The sequence below is a fragment of the Nematolebias whitei genome, chromosome 22 (genome assembly GCF_014905685.2).
Source record: "Nematolebias whitei isolate Nwh7 chromosome 22, NemWhi1, whole genome shotgun sequence".
In the NCBI taxonomy this organism is placed as follows: Eukaryota; Metazoa; Chordata; class Actinopteri; order Cyprinodontiformes; family Rivulidae; genus Nematolebias; species Nematolebias whitei.
Genome location: NC_056519.1, coordinates 16,204,224 through 16,220,013, shown reverse-complemented (window position 1 = coordinate 16,220,013; position 15,790 = coordinate 16,204,224). Strand labels below are relative to the sequence as shown.

The 15,790-nt window shown below is 36.8% G+C and overlaps 1 protein-coding gene across 1 annotated transcript in view; it reads left to right on the top strand.

Annotated features, from left to right (window-relative positions):
* magi2a (membrane associated guanylate kinase, WW and PDZ domain containing 2a) overlaps positions 1–15,790 on the top strand; it is a 326,057-nt gene that overhangs the window by 252,281 nt on the left and 57,986 nt on the right. The window contains exons 7-8 of the mRNA XM_037695758.1: positions 12,654–12,711; positions 13,638–13,759. Of these exons, the coding sequence (XP_037551686.1) occupies positions 12,654–12,711; positions 13,638–13,759 (180 nt within the window). The remainder of the gene's footprint in view (positions 1–12,653; positions 12,712–13,637; positions 13,760–15,790) is intronic.

The window sequence follows — 15,790 nt, the reverse complement described above, 5'->3', positions numbered from 1 at the left end:
TTAAAGCTAGGAATAAAAAATTTTAAAAAACATGCCTTGTGTTTGAATTTAATTCTAACTTTGAAACTTATCCATTATTAATAAAACTTACCTCAAGTTTCCTTTTTGGAAATGCATGCATATATTTGTACAATTTGTACTTGAGAGGAGATTATTACAGCCTCATATAAAATCAATAATGATGATGATATCGGAACGGGATCGGTATCGGTATCGGCCGATGTCCAGATTTAGGTACTCGGATCGGATCGGAAGTAAAAAAAAAAGTGGATCGGTACATCCCTAGGGGAAAATGGACATTCCTTTCTCCGCTGTAAGAAGTAAATGTTCTTATCAAAGTTAGGAGAATATTAATACAGACATGATCTTTGCAATGTGCTACAGTTGTTTTTTAGGTTTTTTTTTAAAAACCTGACTCTGATCCAAACTACTATCTACTACAGATAAAATTCTGACTTCTACTGTATTTTTTGCCATATAAGTTGCACCTTTTTCATAAATTTTCAAGTCCTGCGACTTGTACACCGAAACGACTAATATACATTTCTTCTCCCCCCCCATATTCATAACCCAATTTTTGGCTGAGATCTGACGATTTCATTCATTCTGATATGGAAAATTATTGATCACTACCATTTTCAGCCACTAGAGGGTGCTCGAGTCATATGGCAAGCAAAGTGTCTCAATAGGTAAAAGTGGCTATTAATGAGACACTTGTTTTACCTTACAAAGACACCTTTGTCTCGCTCCGAAACTCCTGGAGCAAATGTCAAAATCAGCTGCATTTCGCGACACTGCCCAGGTGAAATGCAGCTGATTTGACCGTCAAAGTGCATTTATTAAGGAAAAGTTAAACTGAGACACACCTTTGATATAATTTCGAGCAAACAAATAATTGTTTTTAAGTGTCAATCTTGTTCAATTCTTGTTAAAGTCCTCCCGTGCACTCTCCCGTGACCGCCATTTGGCAGCCAATCAATTTTGGCACAACACCGGCCCACGTTTCTGGGTGGTCAGCGATGACACATAATAGATGCGACTTATACGGTGAAGCGACTTGTTTATGTTTTTTCCACTTTATTAGACATTTTTAGACTGATGCAACTTATACGGCGGTGCGACGTGTATGGCGGCAAGTACAGTAATACTAATACTCTTTTAAAAACCAAACACAATTTTCTAAATGTGATATATTTTTAGCTCTTTTATGTGAAAGTAAAAAAAATTAAAAAGTCAGAAGTAAATGTTCTTACTATTAATTCCAAAGGACGTTCTAATCTACAATAAATGTTAAACATAACCTGAAAGTCACGTCTTTTCTGTTAAACTGATAAGCCACAATATTTTAAGGAAAAAAAACTCTATTTCTGGCTTTTAATTCATGTTTTTATAACAGGACTGCACACCAGGCAAACGTTCTAATCTTGTTGATGCAGTACTTATATTTTCTGTCCCATTATCAGCATATTTCCTGATAAAATAAATTAATCCGAGCTCCACATTAAAAAGTCAAACTGTGCTGTTTAAGACAATTTTTTGTACTTTTTATCTACCGTTTTTCCTCCACTTTAGATCCCCCTGTAGTGGAGTAGATGTATAATTACCTTTCAGGTGAGAATTTATTTTGCCAAGTCATGTTTTTCCTTTCACGTTTTATGTTTTTATTTTTTTATTATTTTACATTGCTTTGCAAGTCTCAGAAGACGACGATGGGTTCATTGAGTACCTTTCAAACTTTGACTGTAGTTTGGATTATGACAGACAGTTGAGTGACTGTTCAAAAACCATATCTGACATGACTTCTGTTATGACTTGGCGCTATATAAATAAACTGAATCGAATTGAATTGATTTTTTTTTATTCTTTTTTGCTTTCTAAGTTTATGAAGTGTGTGTCAAATCCTCCTTAAATGTCTTGTCTGAGTCATAAGTAACTTTAGATCTGTTTGTGTTGTGAACCAGTGGCCCTAAATACAGAAGTTCTCTCTGTGAGAGTCACTTTCAGGTGTTTTGTAGTTTATCGTAAAACATCTGCAAAATTCATTTCTGTGTGGTGTTTTAAAAACAAAAAGCTGTTGTGCCTGTTTGGACGAGCTAAACTTGATTATATTTAGAATCATACTGAGCCGTATCTGTACTAAATGTAATTTAATAAATGATCAAATATGAAAATAAATAGTTTTCAATTACTACATAAGCTAAAATCCTGTAAATATAATCTCTTTGGATGAAATTATCATTCAAGGGGAAGAAGTCAGACTTGCAAATTAATATATATATATATATATATATATATAAAGTTAATTTATACTCTGTAAAGAACTTCCTGTGGTATAACTTTTTTTTAAATATACTTGAGAAACCTTCAAAACATAAACTACAGAAACGTTCAAACCCCCCTCTCCCTTCAGAGTTCAATTGGTCTTCATGGTGCAGATTAAAGTCTTCTTACGACTTCAACGCTTTATTAGAGGACACTACACTGTGTACTTTTACTAAGGTCATGTACACAGTATACTATGAACTTTTACTAAAGTATATACTCTGTAAACTCCCCTTTACGTTAAACCTTTAAGAAGTGACCTGTATGCAGGAAAAGCTCTCAGATGTGTGCTATTGGGTCGGTGGGGAAGAGGTGTTTGAATAACTACTTCGTGTAGAAAAAAAAAAAATCAGCCAAATTATTTTTTTCTGCTTTAATCTTTGCTGTAAATACATTGCGAGTGCCTCTCTTGTCAAGTCTGTCGAGGAAGAGGAGGAGAACGAGGAAGTTCCACTCGAGCAGCTTCTGAAAGAAGCCACTCACAAGGCCCTTAACCCCCATCTGCTCCCTAACAGGTCTCTCTTGAAAATGAGTTCTCGTGGCTCAATGAGACTACCTGGATAAATAAAGTGTAAATGGAAAAAAAGATGGCTGACTGAGAACATTTGTATATAGTAAACATTGTATAGAGTGCAGTATACTTATTAAATTACATTTTTCCTTAGCTTTATGCCTTCTTTGTTGTAAATGTTTAGGACAACCAAAACTTTTGACTAACAACCAGATTTTATCGACTGCCCACTGGACAACCTGGAATATTTCCATGTGTCTACCTCTGTTTTATTAATGTCACAAATTAATGACCTAATAATCCCAGTATGCATTTAATCCCTTACTGTGGATACAAGTTCAATTCACAAATGAACGTCTTGGAGTGTATATGTTTAGCAAGTGGACAGCAGGCTTATTTTCCTTTACAGAAACACTAACTTATTTTACTTCATTGCATGTGTAGCATATTATTCGGACTATAAGGCACACCAGATTATAAAGTGCAATATCAATGAACGTGTCTGTTTTCATATTTAAGGCACACATTAAGGCGCATTAAGCGAAACAAAACAGTCATATAAGTCAAACTTTATTGAACTCATTTACAATAACCACATAAAATCGGTTCAAGGTCAGTAAGCACAACCGGAATTAATACATAAAGCGCACCAGATTATGCTCACTGTCGATTTTTGAGAAAATTAAAGGATTTTAAGTGTGCTATATAGTCTGAAAAATACGTTACAGTGGATGTTTTTGTGCAGGATTAATGTTTACCAAGGTACATTTTATTTCATATTATTATTCAATTACAGTAAATGGTATTATTACATTATACGTAAATTACATTAGCATAAAAGCTCTTAATTGCTGCCTTCAGAGTATACCACTCTCATAAACTTATGATGGTAGAAATACAAATTATTTTTTTCAAATCTGCTGTTTTAATGACATAAATAGAAAAAAATAAGGGTAATTAAAATGAGATGTGAGGGAAGAAGTGTTTAAAAAAACAGATGGACTAAAAATGGTTTCCAACAGAGACAGGAAGAGAAGAGATCAGATTTAAGTGTCTGAAATGTTTCATATGTGACGTTATAATCAAAAGCAGATGGTTTCACTTTCAAAATGTTAAAAATTAGCTTATTTGGCTGCACTTTATCAAACACATCTGTGCAATAAGCTCCTCGCTTTATTTATGTCGTAAGAAATTACATTTTCAAATGTTTAATCGCACAGTTTTTTTTTTTTTCAATATCTAGAACTGATTTTACAAATGAATTGAATACATAAAGTTTTCTAGATATGCTCCAAAGCAGCTGGATGTGAACTTTAAGATTAAAATAAAAATAATAATTTCATAAATTGTTCTGTTGCACATTTAGTCACACTCTGAAATGTTCTTTTTTTTTTTTTTTTGGCTTTTGTGCCTTTAAAATGTCCAAATTGCAGCAAATCTTATTTGTTCGCTGTATTCCAGAGACATTTTTAAATCTAATTGATTTTTTCTGGATTATTTAGTTATCTGCAAATTTCCAAGCTGCATATTAGCTGTGCGGTATAATTTTTTTTTTATTAATCAGCTGAGAGTTGTGTTGTGCAAATGTGTGCTGCTTTCAAAGGCGACAACTTTAAACCGTGCACAGTGCCACTGCCCCGTAAAAAAAGGACTTTAAATGTTAGTGACTGAAAACTAAAAGTAATTAATTTCCACCACTTTGCTTTTCACAGTCGTGAGAAACAGAATAAAGGGTGTGGGCACAGTCTTCTGAAGGTCGTGTGGTTTCCAGCTCTCAGGCCCACATTAAAAAAAACAAACACTGATTTAACAGAATGTTCAAACTTGTGGGCATGAAAACCATCTTGAAGAAGCGATACGCCGATGTCTTCTGTCAGTAAAGGATTGGAATAGTGAACGTTTGTAGTTTTTGTGATGAGTGCTTTTCTAACATGGAATTGAATGCAAGCTAACCTGAATGTTTTTGGTGCAAGGTATTCAAGTGTTTAGGAGTTACACTGGGAAGGAGGACAGGAATAGGTTATTGTTTTTATTTTTCCATTTTTTTGCTTGTCCGAGGTTGCTCAGAGTGACGGATCCTGACGAACAAAGAACACAATTTTATCCACTGCCTGGTGCAGTGGTGGAGCCAGGGGGTGGCCAATGGTGGCCTTGACTTCCATACATTATTCTTCAGCCACCCCAAACCATTTGAGGAAACTATACTTTTAAACAATGTAAAAATAGAATGCATAGTTTCCTCAAATGATTGGGGTGACTGGTTTTTATAAATATATCTGCATACACACACACACACATATATATATATATATATATATATATATATATATATATATACACACAGTAATCCCTCGTTTATCGCGGGGGGTTCATTTCTCAGCTCCCCTGTGATAAGTGAAAAACTGCAAAGTAAGAATAGTAGTAATTAGTAGTTTATTTTAGTATTTATACACACGCACACACACACACACATACATATATCTGCAGCAAATGATAAGCAGTCTGTTCTGAACAGCACCCACAGACATTTTTCTGTGTCCTAGCTCATGTGGATTTAGTATTCCACTGCAGGCAGCCGACAGGGAAGTTATAGACAAGACTCTGAGGAGCCAGACAACAGAGAGCGAGCTAAAAGATGATCCTTGTGTGTTCAGTCTTTATCAGCTGCTCGTTGAAGGAAAAAGCACTTCTGAGTAAGTGAGGCAATGCATCCACAGCATTGCAAAAAAAAAAATGGCATGAAGGAAGAATATGCAACATGAAAATGTGCTGAAGAATGTCAACTGGCTGATGTGGATGAACTGATACGACTGAGAGGTATTCACTGCACAGTATGATCTATTCATGAAGTGTGGCTGCAGAAGATTTAGTCATGAATCATAGCGGTGATTTATGCTTCCTTAGTCTAGATCTTAAAGCCCCCAGTGTCCAGATACATCTCTTGTTTCATTCATTACCAACAAAATATTTTTTAATGTAGTCTTAACTTAATATAAAGAACAGATATTGCTGCGTAATTTATATATTTTCAAACAATTTCTCATATGTTCCCACATGAAAACCTAATTTCATATAGAAGCAACAATATTTGCATCAAGCTGAAGGAGGTCTGTTCTACCAGAGGATAGGTACAGAAGGATTGTGAGTAAGACCTGGGATGTGATAGAAATCAACAAGGCCAACGAGAAGAATTATAGTTGGCCTTAATTTGGCTCATGCAAATTGACTCGGAAAAGGAAAGCGTGGCCCCTCCCAGGCTGTGTTTGGTTTGGGTGGGGAACTGCAAATTCAAGCTGGCGATGGTGTTGGGTGGCGAAAGGAACCGTTTGAGGATCTCCCAATTCTGGTCACCATGTCGAAAAGACACCATAGGTGGAAGAAGGTCACGCCACAGAGCTGAAAGGTGTGGACACTGCGGGGCTGTCATGTTATGTCTCTTTAATATGAAATGGGGAATTGGGACGACTCTTGTAGAGTGGTAGACCATGATAGTGTCCACATTCTGGGCTTCAAAGTCAATTTCATTCTCGGTGCGGGTTAGACTGTACACCGTCTGCCACTTGTCTGATCCTGTTTGTGATGTTTATGAAAAGGAAGGTTGTGGAGAAGAGGGTGTCTGGTTCGGAAACTTCAGGGTTTTGTTTGCTTTTGGCAGAGGATGTGGTTCTGTTGGTGTCTTTGAGTCATTATCTTTAGCATGCACTGGGACAGTTTGCTTCAATGAAGTGGATATGTTAAAAGTCACCAGTTCCACTAAATGTACCTTTTTAATACTTTGTACTGAGCTGATTGACCAAACTCTGTTATTTTGTTTGGTGGTTCTCAAAACTGACTTCTTTAAGCTAGTTTCTGGTAGTTTCCCCAGTGGACCAACATAAGGGTGATGAGTATGTAGATGAACCAGATACCACACCAGTGCTCTGCTGCCAACTGAGGAAGACAATGGACCTTTTTTATGCTGCACTGAGATGATCCCGAACATCTCATCTGTAGGTATGCAGCTGATACAATTATGGTCTTAATGAAAATTGTGCTAGAGTTGGAGGTTTATCTTCCCAAACCTACTGTAGGAAAATGTCAAGTCTATCTATAGTTTCACAAATAATGAAAGGGACTGTTTGTAATGATGGCCACATCTTCTGGCTTGTTTCTTGGTCTACTTTAACGTAAAACTGTTGTAAGTCTTCTGGTGATAAAACAACTCAGGAAATCAGTAGCACAGCTACGTGGCTTTTATGGATTGCTTGGGTTTTTTTTTTATTCAAATTAGGACCTACAGCAAATATTTAGGTTTTTATCTTATATGATTAGGCCTGTCACGATAACAAATTTTGCTGGGTGATTAATTGTTTCAGAAATTATTGCGATAAACAATAATATTGTTTGAAATTTGACAATAATTTGTTATTATTGTCAAGTTTAAGAAGAAATGTTTAATTTGTTTTGTGTGTAGTACATTTTTTGACCACCGGATGGCAGTATAAGACTGTTTGAACCGAAGGATGGATAGTGAGGGAACAAGCAGCGTGTCTCTAAGAAAAATGGGAGGGAGGCTCCTTGATGTGACATGGGCTGTCTCTCCTTCCTTTTTTTTGGTTCTCAAATTGGCGGACGCTCTGTGTGGTTTGAGCTCTTTAGCATAGCATTTGTCACACAAAGCTTTTAATTTAAAAAAATCAATAAACAAGTTCTCACCTTCTTTTTGCAGAGAAAAACAACTTTTTTACATGAAGGCACGGGTTTCAACCGTGAATTTTGGAACTTCGACAAGGCGGAGGTTTTTTCCTGAGCTTGACCTGTTAGCTTAGCTTCTCAGCTTAGCTGCTTTTGACTATCCCAAAAAATTTGATTTTGGACGGTTAAAATGGATTTTAAAGAGAAAGGGAGGAGGGGTCAGTGAAGCGCACCGGAGTTTAGCCTTTTGTCATCCAGTGTCCAGTAGAAAGAGAGAGACCAGAAGAAACGATAAAGCTGATAAATAAAAATGAGGTAGAAATTTTTCGTTTATCATGTGATTAATTGATTTATTGTTTATTGCGACAGGCCTATGTATGATTGCTAAATTATAATTTATCAGTTATTTTCATTGTCTTATAGTTTCATTACCTCAAGATGGTAAAAACTTTGTATTCAAAATTTACGTTCTTGTCATTGAAGACTTCATCTTAGCCTCAGTTAACTCGTGGATAAATGTTTCATTCATTCATACATTAATTATTTGACAAACCAGTTTTCTATCATTCTAACATTTGGCCCTTACCCTTAGAGGAGGATCACCGTCCTAATGAGCCCAAAAAGCTCTTTTTCACAGATTGTTGATCAGTTTCTTCGATTGTCGTACAACCATGCACAATGCAATAAACATATTAATAATTAGGCAATTATAGAATTTTTAAAACATTTACCAAAAACTGTCTGGTTTGCAAATTGATAATTTGATCTATTATTTTCTGTCTTTGAGCGTTTGATTGGAATGACTCGTTAGGGCAAACACAACTGAACATGAGAATAGATAGCAAGTTGTCAAACTGTAATTATCTTTGGAGACCGTGGCGTTGAGAGTCCTTCAGCCTTTTTCTTCATTCTGAATGCAAACACGTTTCTGGCTTCCTGCAGCTTTCCTGTGGAGTTTATAATAGAAAAGCTTTTCATTAGAAGACTGCTGAGCTACATGACATCCCTTTGATCTCCTGCGTTTGTTCGCGTTCACGTGCGTGCATACGATAAAAGGACGGGAACTGTGCGAGTGTGTATGACATAATCTGCATGTATGTGCATGTGTGTGTGTGCCACCAAGTAAAGGTGAGAACATGAAACACACTCTTTCATATTTAATGAGTGGAGATGGGCTAAGAAATGTAGCTGGGTGTGCAGGAGGTAATCCCGTGGGCTGTCAGCCTCCTCACAGTATTCCGTTGTACGCTGCTATATCACTCACAACAGTGTGTGTATTTGTGTGTCGGGGGAGCAAGTACACATTTTAGTCAATGTGCATGCAAAAAATTGTGCTGAAACTTTGTTTGTGTTGAGGGGATTGGGATAGGGGTTCAGGAAGGCAAATGGCAGGAGCACAAGCATTGTTTTTCTTATTTCTTCTGCAAACTAGGCCAAGAGGGGGTATCCTGCAACTGTCACATGGTGCATTAAGTGCTTTATGTATGCATGTTTGTGTGTCTTTGTCACAAGACGTTGGTTCCTCAGGAGCCCAAAGTGTTTTATACCCCTTTTCTATTAGTAACAGTACAGCACGGCTCTACTCGACTCAGCACAATACCAAGGCTTTTCCATTAGTAATGGTACGTAGAACGGGTCCATTTTTTTCCAGAACCCTTGGTTCTGTGGTTCCAAGTGGGCTGAGCAAGTACCAAAATGTGACGTCAGAACACTGTCGGGTACTGATTGGTCAGAGGTAGAAGTCACTGGATCTTTCAGAAACTTTTCACACCGATCCGCCATTTGTAATTATTAAGGAACGCAGAGCAGCAGCTGAATCTACATTTAAGATTTTTTTTAATGACAACATCGTGAAGCGCTGGCGTTTTTTGTGCTTGGTGGCCGACGACAAAATTCAGAGCGAGCTAGATGGAGCTCAGCCTGTCTCCCCGGTCCTCTCCCCCGGAGCCTCAGAGTCGGGCCTGGCAGGGCATCATCTTCCCACCTCCGAGCTCAGCTGGTCACCATGAAGGATCATTCGAGCCGACTCGCAGAAGGTCGTTGCTCGGACTGGCTGGGACGGAGGATGGAAAGGATTTTTAAAACATTTTATGTATTAAAAAAAAAAGTATATCAGTCAAGATAAAAAAAAAATAAACTGCCGGCTTTATCAAGAAATCCTGTTTTCTCTTTGATGGCTATTAAATAATCTGTTAAAGTTAACTCAGCTGAAAAAAAATCATAAAAAGACACAAAATTATTGGATTTCTCAGGAATATTTCCCTCAAATATGTTTAAAGAAAAGCTGTGGCCTTTAGTACAACTTTATTCTAACCCACATATGTACAAATCACAAAACAAGAACTTCTAAGCTAAAAAAATAAAAAAATAATAATATATATACATTTATGTATCTGTGAACAAGAAACAAAACCACACATCTAAACTGAGCAATAAAAGTAGACACAATGATTGCAAATACATCAAATGATGAAATAAAAAGGTATAAAATTTTAAATATAGATTTTTTTTGTAGACTATGCTTCATCAGAGATTTAATGGTGAACTAAAGTTCATTAGCAGGACTTGTGTATGTATGTATATATATATACATGCATATATATATATATATATATATATATATATAGATATGTACTGTACCGAACCGTGCTGTACCAGTACTAAAGCTACTAATGGAAAAGGGGCATTAATTTTCTCTCTGATTGTTTTCCTTTCTGATTAGGAAGCATTTTCTTCACCCTCATATCCACTCTCATCCTGAATAACTTTGCACGGTCACTAATCATAAGCTAGTCTGAAAACCCCGTCCTCGAGCTCTGTGCTAGATTCAGGGAGATGCTCTGTTAGCAGGTCCATCTCGCGCTCTGCACGCTGAATTGTTTTGAAATATTACACCATTATGCTAAAAATCCTGGAGTCTGCATACAGCGTTGTGCTTCAAATGCTAATTGGTCAAAACCCGGAAATCAAATGAGGAAGAGTTTTTTGCTTTTTTAGAGAGAGCGGTCCCATCAGTAGGCTGTGTGCAGAGGATTGATAAAAGCTGGTGTCTGAATACAATTGGAATTGATCACAGTAAAAGCAGCAGAAGCCTCAGTCACTTTGCATTCATCCAGAGCTGCAAACAGTTGTTTTGCTCTTTACTTTATCTGAACAAGTCGTTTTGTGGTTTCTAACTACTACTGAATGAGTTTCCAAGGACGAACATCACTCAATAAATCCTACGGGCTTCTCCTTCAGCATTGCGAAGAGGTTGACATTTTTGGTTTATATTGACCTTCCTCAGCAAGCGTTGTCTCTATATTTATTAAACTTGGCTCAGACATTCATACTCTCCTGAATAAAAACAATAAAATGACTTTTCATCTGTCAGTACAATTCCAGTTATGGCCTTGGACTTGAAACATTAAATCTTAACATCATGTTTGCATAAACAATATGAACTAATACTGCTAAAGATTGCACCTTTATCTTCTAAATGAAGCTTTTTAGCATAAGAAATAACTATATTCTTGTGCGTCTGTCTTATTTAATGCCTCCACGATTCAGTTTTGTGGATATAGAGCATATTTGTATAGTGATCATAACTGAGGCATAAAGAAAACAAGAAAGCATCTGTAAAAGCAATCCCTCTGGTGTTTTTAAGGCTTAAAGACCAAAATAAGTCTCTAATTGTCTTTCAAAGCACTTAATTAATCCATTTACATATTATATTTACTGTCAGCTTATTCCTTCCCCAACAAATTATCATTTTAACAACGGTCGACCTCATATATGTCATTGAGCTTCAGCTCTTGTCCACAAGTGTCACCATGTTTAGATTGTCTCTTATACGATGATGTAACGATCTTCAGCCGTTCTTTGGCTGCACACGGGCGAAGTCTGTAGCTCCTGTTGCTAAGCAACTTCAAAAGCAGACATATTTGGGCTGTCACTTTTTTACAGAGCCATGTCAACAGATGTAAACAGGCATGATGAAAGGCCACTGACTGTATGTTTTTTTTTTTTTTTTCTCAATGCTAAGAAGCTCGATGACAGCAGACAGCTGATCCGGTGTGAACAAAATGTAACATTTGAATATTTTCTCATAAGTGGCAGATAAACATTTCAGGTTAAAGCTGCGGTGTACGGCTTCCTGAAAACATGCCAGGACTTTGGGGATTTTTCTGACAATATTTTCTATTAGGGATGCACGATATTTGATTTTTAGTCGATATCCCATATACCAATATATTAAAACTTAATTGACCGATAACCGATACCAACACCGATATTTTCTTTCCTAGACCTACTTGCAGAGACTAAAAAGCTTTCTCTGCTGTGGAATTAAAATACTACATTATTCTGCATGGTCTTTGTCAGTTTGGCCTGCTATATATATAGTTATATAAAACAGCACCTTTTATATCGGTAAAGTTATTTTGATGGAATGTCCAATATTTAACTTTATCGCTCATATTGGCCGATACCAATACCATACCGATAATATTGTGCATCCCTAGTTTATATGTTTTGTGAAAAATAAGTTAACTTTAAAAAGTGCCGTCATTATACTCACTCTCCTTTTTATGTTTCATGTCCATTCTTAATAATTCTGTGTATAGCTAAAGCATTCACACTTCGAAATGCCATTTAGTGTTTTATCACAAGATTTTATGGTTTGATCTGCCCGTCATCTGTCTGCAAACTTTATCCAACTTTGCAACATTCAGAGAGAAACCATAAAACACCAGACATGTCTAAGATAAGGCTTTAAATCTTATCAAAGTTCTCACATCAAAACAAAATTTACAGCCTGGAAAAAAATGCACAGGGCATAAATATTTCACAGATTTAAAATCTTCTTCCTAAACTTAGTGGTAGTTTTAAACTTGTTTTCTTGTAAAGGGATGCATCTGGTGCAGACATGAAAGAACCAATAGCCTCTTTAAATCAACCAATGAGGCAAGTTCTGTTTATATTATTAAATAAACCAAATGATGTCCAGCCTGTTGAGAAAGAACAACACTTAGCATGTGATAAGTCGCCGTTAGCTAATTCTGCCTCTAAAATGTTTCCATGCAAGATCAATGAACTACTGTAAGTAAATTGAATTAATAAACTCTCATTAATGCTGTTTTACCTAATTCTTTTTTTTTCCTTCCAGAGCTTCCGTACGGCTGGGAGAAAATCGATGACCCCATTTATGGGAGCTACTACGTGGAGTAAGTTTAGTGCATGTTTAATATTTGAAGGCTTGATTTTCATGGCGGCCTGTTGGCGCAGTATTAATCATGTTTATTAGGAACAGTTCAACAACGCGCCTGAGAAGAGGAAGTTTATTAGTCTGCGCGTGCTTATCTATATTTCTATTATCCTCTTGTATTGTATTTATCAGTAGATTAACTCAAGAGCAAGCATTTTCTTCATTCCATATCAGTAGCTGCTGCAATGCTGTTCTGCTTTGACCCCTCCTCATTGAGCGGTGTCATGCTTTTTTATTTTTATTTATTTTTATTTTTTTTGGCTGGACGCTTTCCATGCTGGAGCACAGGGACGGTGTTCTATTTTTAGACAGGCAATGGGGAGTCACTTGGCTCGAGAAACCCTGCAGAATGACACCAAATATACTGCAATCCCCTCTTGAGACGCTCTTCTTATTTTCTTGCTTTTTTCGTGATGTAAACACCATGAAAGAAGTTACCAGACCCTGAAGTTATATAATTATGTAAAAAATGGAGTAAAGCTGTTGCGTAATGTTTGTAATGGAGGTGTTCAGTAAAAGTTCTGGGAGTTTGTGTGCGTCATTACACAACGCAGCTTTATATCTAATGACTAATTATTTCACTCCAATATAACTTACTTATTGTGGTCAGTGACGAAATTAAGAACAACGTGGAACATTATGGGTTTCCTCGCAAAATAAACAAAAAGGGATAAAAAGGTCCAAACTCAGTAGCTTTTTTTGTTTGCTTGTTTTTTTCCACAAACCCATTCTGCTTTGACATAATCTGAGCCATTAAATTAACCATCATAGCAATATCTGCTGCAGCGTCATGTTTATTACATGTGATCTACATCAAAAGAGAGGTTACGATAGATTCAGCAGGGTGCTGGGAAATGTGAAGTCTTTGTTCTTTTGTTACCACAGTCATATAAATAGAAGAACCCAGTTTGAGAACCCGGTTCTGGAGGCTAAGAGGAGACTTCAGCAGCAGCAGCAGATGCAAAGCCAGGGTCTGTCCTCACTGCCCCTTCCCACCATCTACAGAGGTAAGACTGGTCCCCAGATGTTTGTAGGCATACAATGGAAAATTAGAATTGTGTTTACGACACTGCCGGACCATGTTCTGTAATTACACTGTATGTAAATTATAACCATGTAAAAAAAAAGTCAGAATATCTTTTATAAATTATTTTTAAATTAATTTACAATAGTCTTTGATACCTTATAAAGCAGGACTATTCAACCGGTGGCCCGGGGGCCAAATCAGGCCCACGAGTGAACTCAGTTCGGCCCACCAGTGGGTTCATTTTTATGTCAAACTCCCATTTTAAATCTTAAAACAAACAAACTTAATGACAATAACTGCTGGATGTTTGGTAGAGTTGCATTCGGGCCTAAAAAAAATCCAGCCTGGCCTGGACCTAGCCCTCAGGCATTTTTTTCCGAGCCCGACCTGACCCGACTAATTGTAATTACAAGCCCGAACCCCCCACCCCCCAAAAAAACTTTTTTTTTATTAAGCTTTTACTGCTTTTGTAAGCAAATCAGTTTGACATGGTAGTCTTAAAAATATATTTCAAAGAAAGTAAGATAGAAGATTTCTTGTTTAGTAACAAATCACCAAATGGATATTAGCATACAAAACGAGCCTAAAAAAATTCACTCTAAAGATGAAGATGTCTTTTTTTAACCTCGTTCAACCGGCCAGTTAGCGGATGCGCGGCTGATGATCCCATTGTCCATCTGAAGCTTAACTGGTCTTTTTTTTTTTTACCTCTTTCAAACAGTCGGTCATTTTAGCTTTTTGTTTAATACTTCCCAGTTCCATTATGTCACTTGTTGTGAGTCAAGTGCAAATCCTCAAATGTGTGATAAGAGCAAAGGCCACATGCTCAATTGTTGCACAATGTGCCAGCATTACTCTCTCTTCACAGTTTTATTAACTGCTCAACTCTATTTTATTTCTCTCCTCATCGGTAAACTTACTGCCTCCTCCTCAACAAGTAGATTAACACAATTTTATATTGTTCATTCTTATTTAGTTTTCTTTGTGCTGTATGATTCGTCAAACCGCATCAAAAGCCCAAGACTGACACGGCCCACCCATCAAGCACATAATTTTGGCCCAACCCGGCCCAAATTTTAGGTCTGGTTTGGTCTGTCTGGGGGCTCGGGCCAAAAATTTCAGCTCTAATATCCAGAGCTCTGAGTTTTCAGTAACTGTGGCTCCCTGAGCAATTTAGTTGAACATCCCTGTTGTAGAGTATTTTCCACTAAATATGCTCCAGGGCTGGTGCAGGAGCTGGTTCTTAACTCACGCTTTAAAAATAAAGAACTAATTTGGTTTTCCACATTCAGAGACACAACTTAGAGCCATGCCATTACGTCAGAATAAATTCCAGTAAATGATTGATCCTCCCTCTGTTGGTCCACTACCATGTGCTGAACAATCAATGCTAACTTGGCACCGACTATTTGCTGGGCCTGAGCTAAGAGCTGTTCAGTAAGGAAAATATCTATTGGCTACTCTTTAAGTAGCTAAAAGTCTCTAAATTACATCATCGCCTGATATGCACAATTAGCCATGTGCATGTGATAGTAATAATTGCTGTGGAGAAGAGGAATGACACAAAAAAAAAAACAGTAAATATGTTTTAAACTAAAATTAACTTTCTTCTCTTGATTGTTTTTTAAAATACTGAATCCAATCCTTCACTTTTTTATCCGGGGACTGGTAAAAGTGGTCCAACAAGGATTCAGATGGGTCCGAATACTTGCTTAATGTGACAAAGTGGTTACGTTGAAAACACAGGACTTGATCAACGGAGACCAACAACCAAATTGTTGAGAGCGCCATATGTAAAAGTTTACAGTTGTTTTTTTTTTCTTCTTTCATTTAGCTTAATTTTAAACAAAACACTTGCTCTGGATGCACCACTGTAACATGTTTGGGTAAAAACAAAATATTTTTATTGCAAGAAAAATAGATTTTGGATTATTGATTTTGACAACCAAACAGGCCTTTATTTATTTTGTTGTAATGCTTTTCTTTTGTTAGCTATAACAGATATCCATAT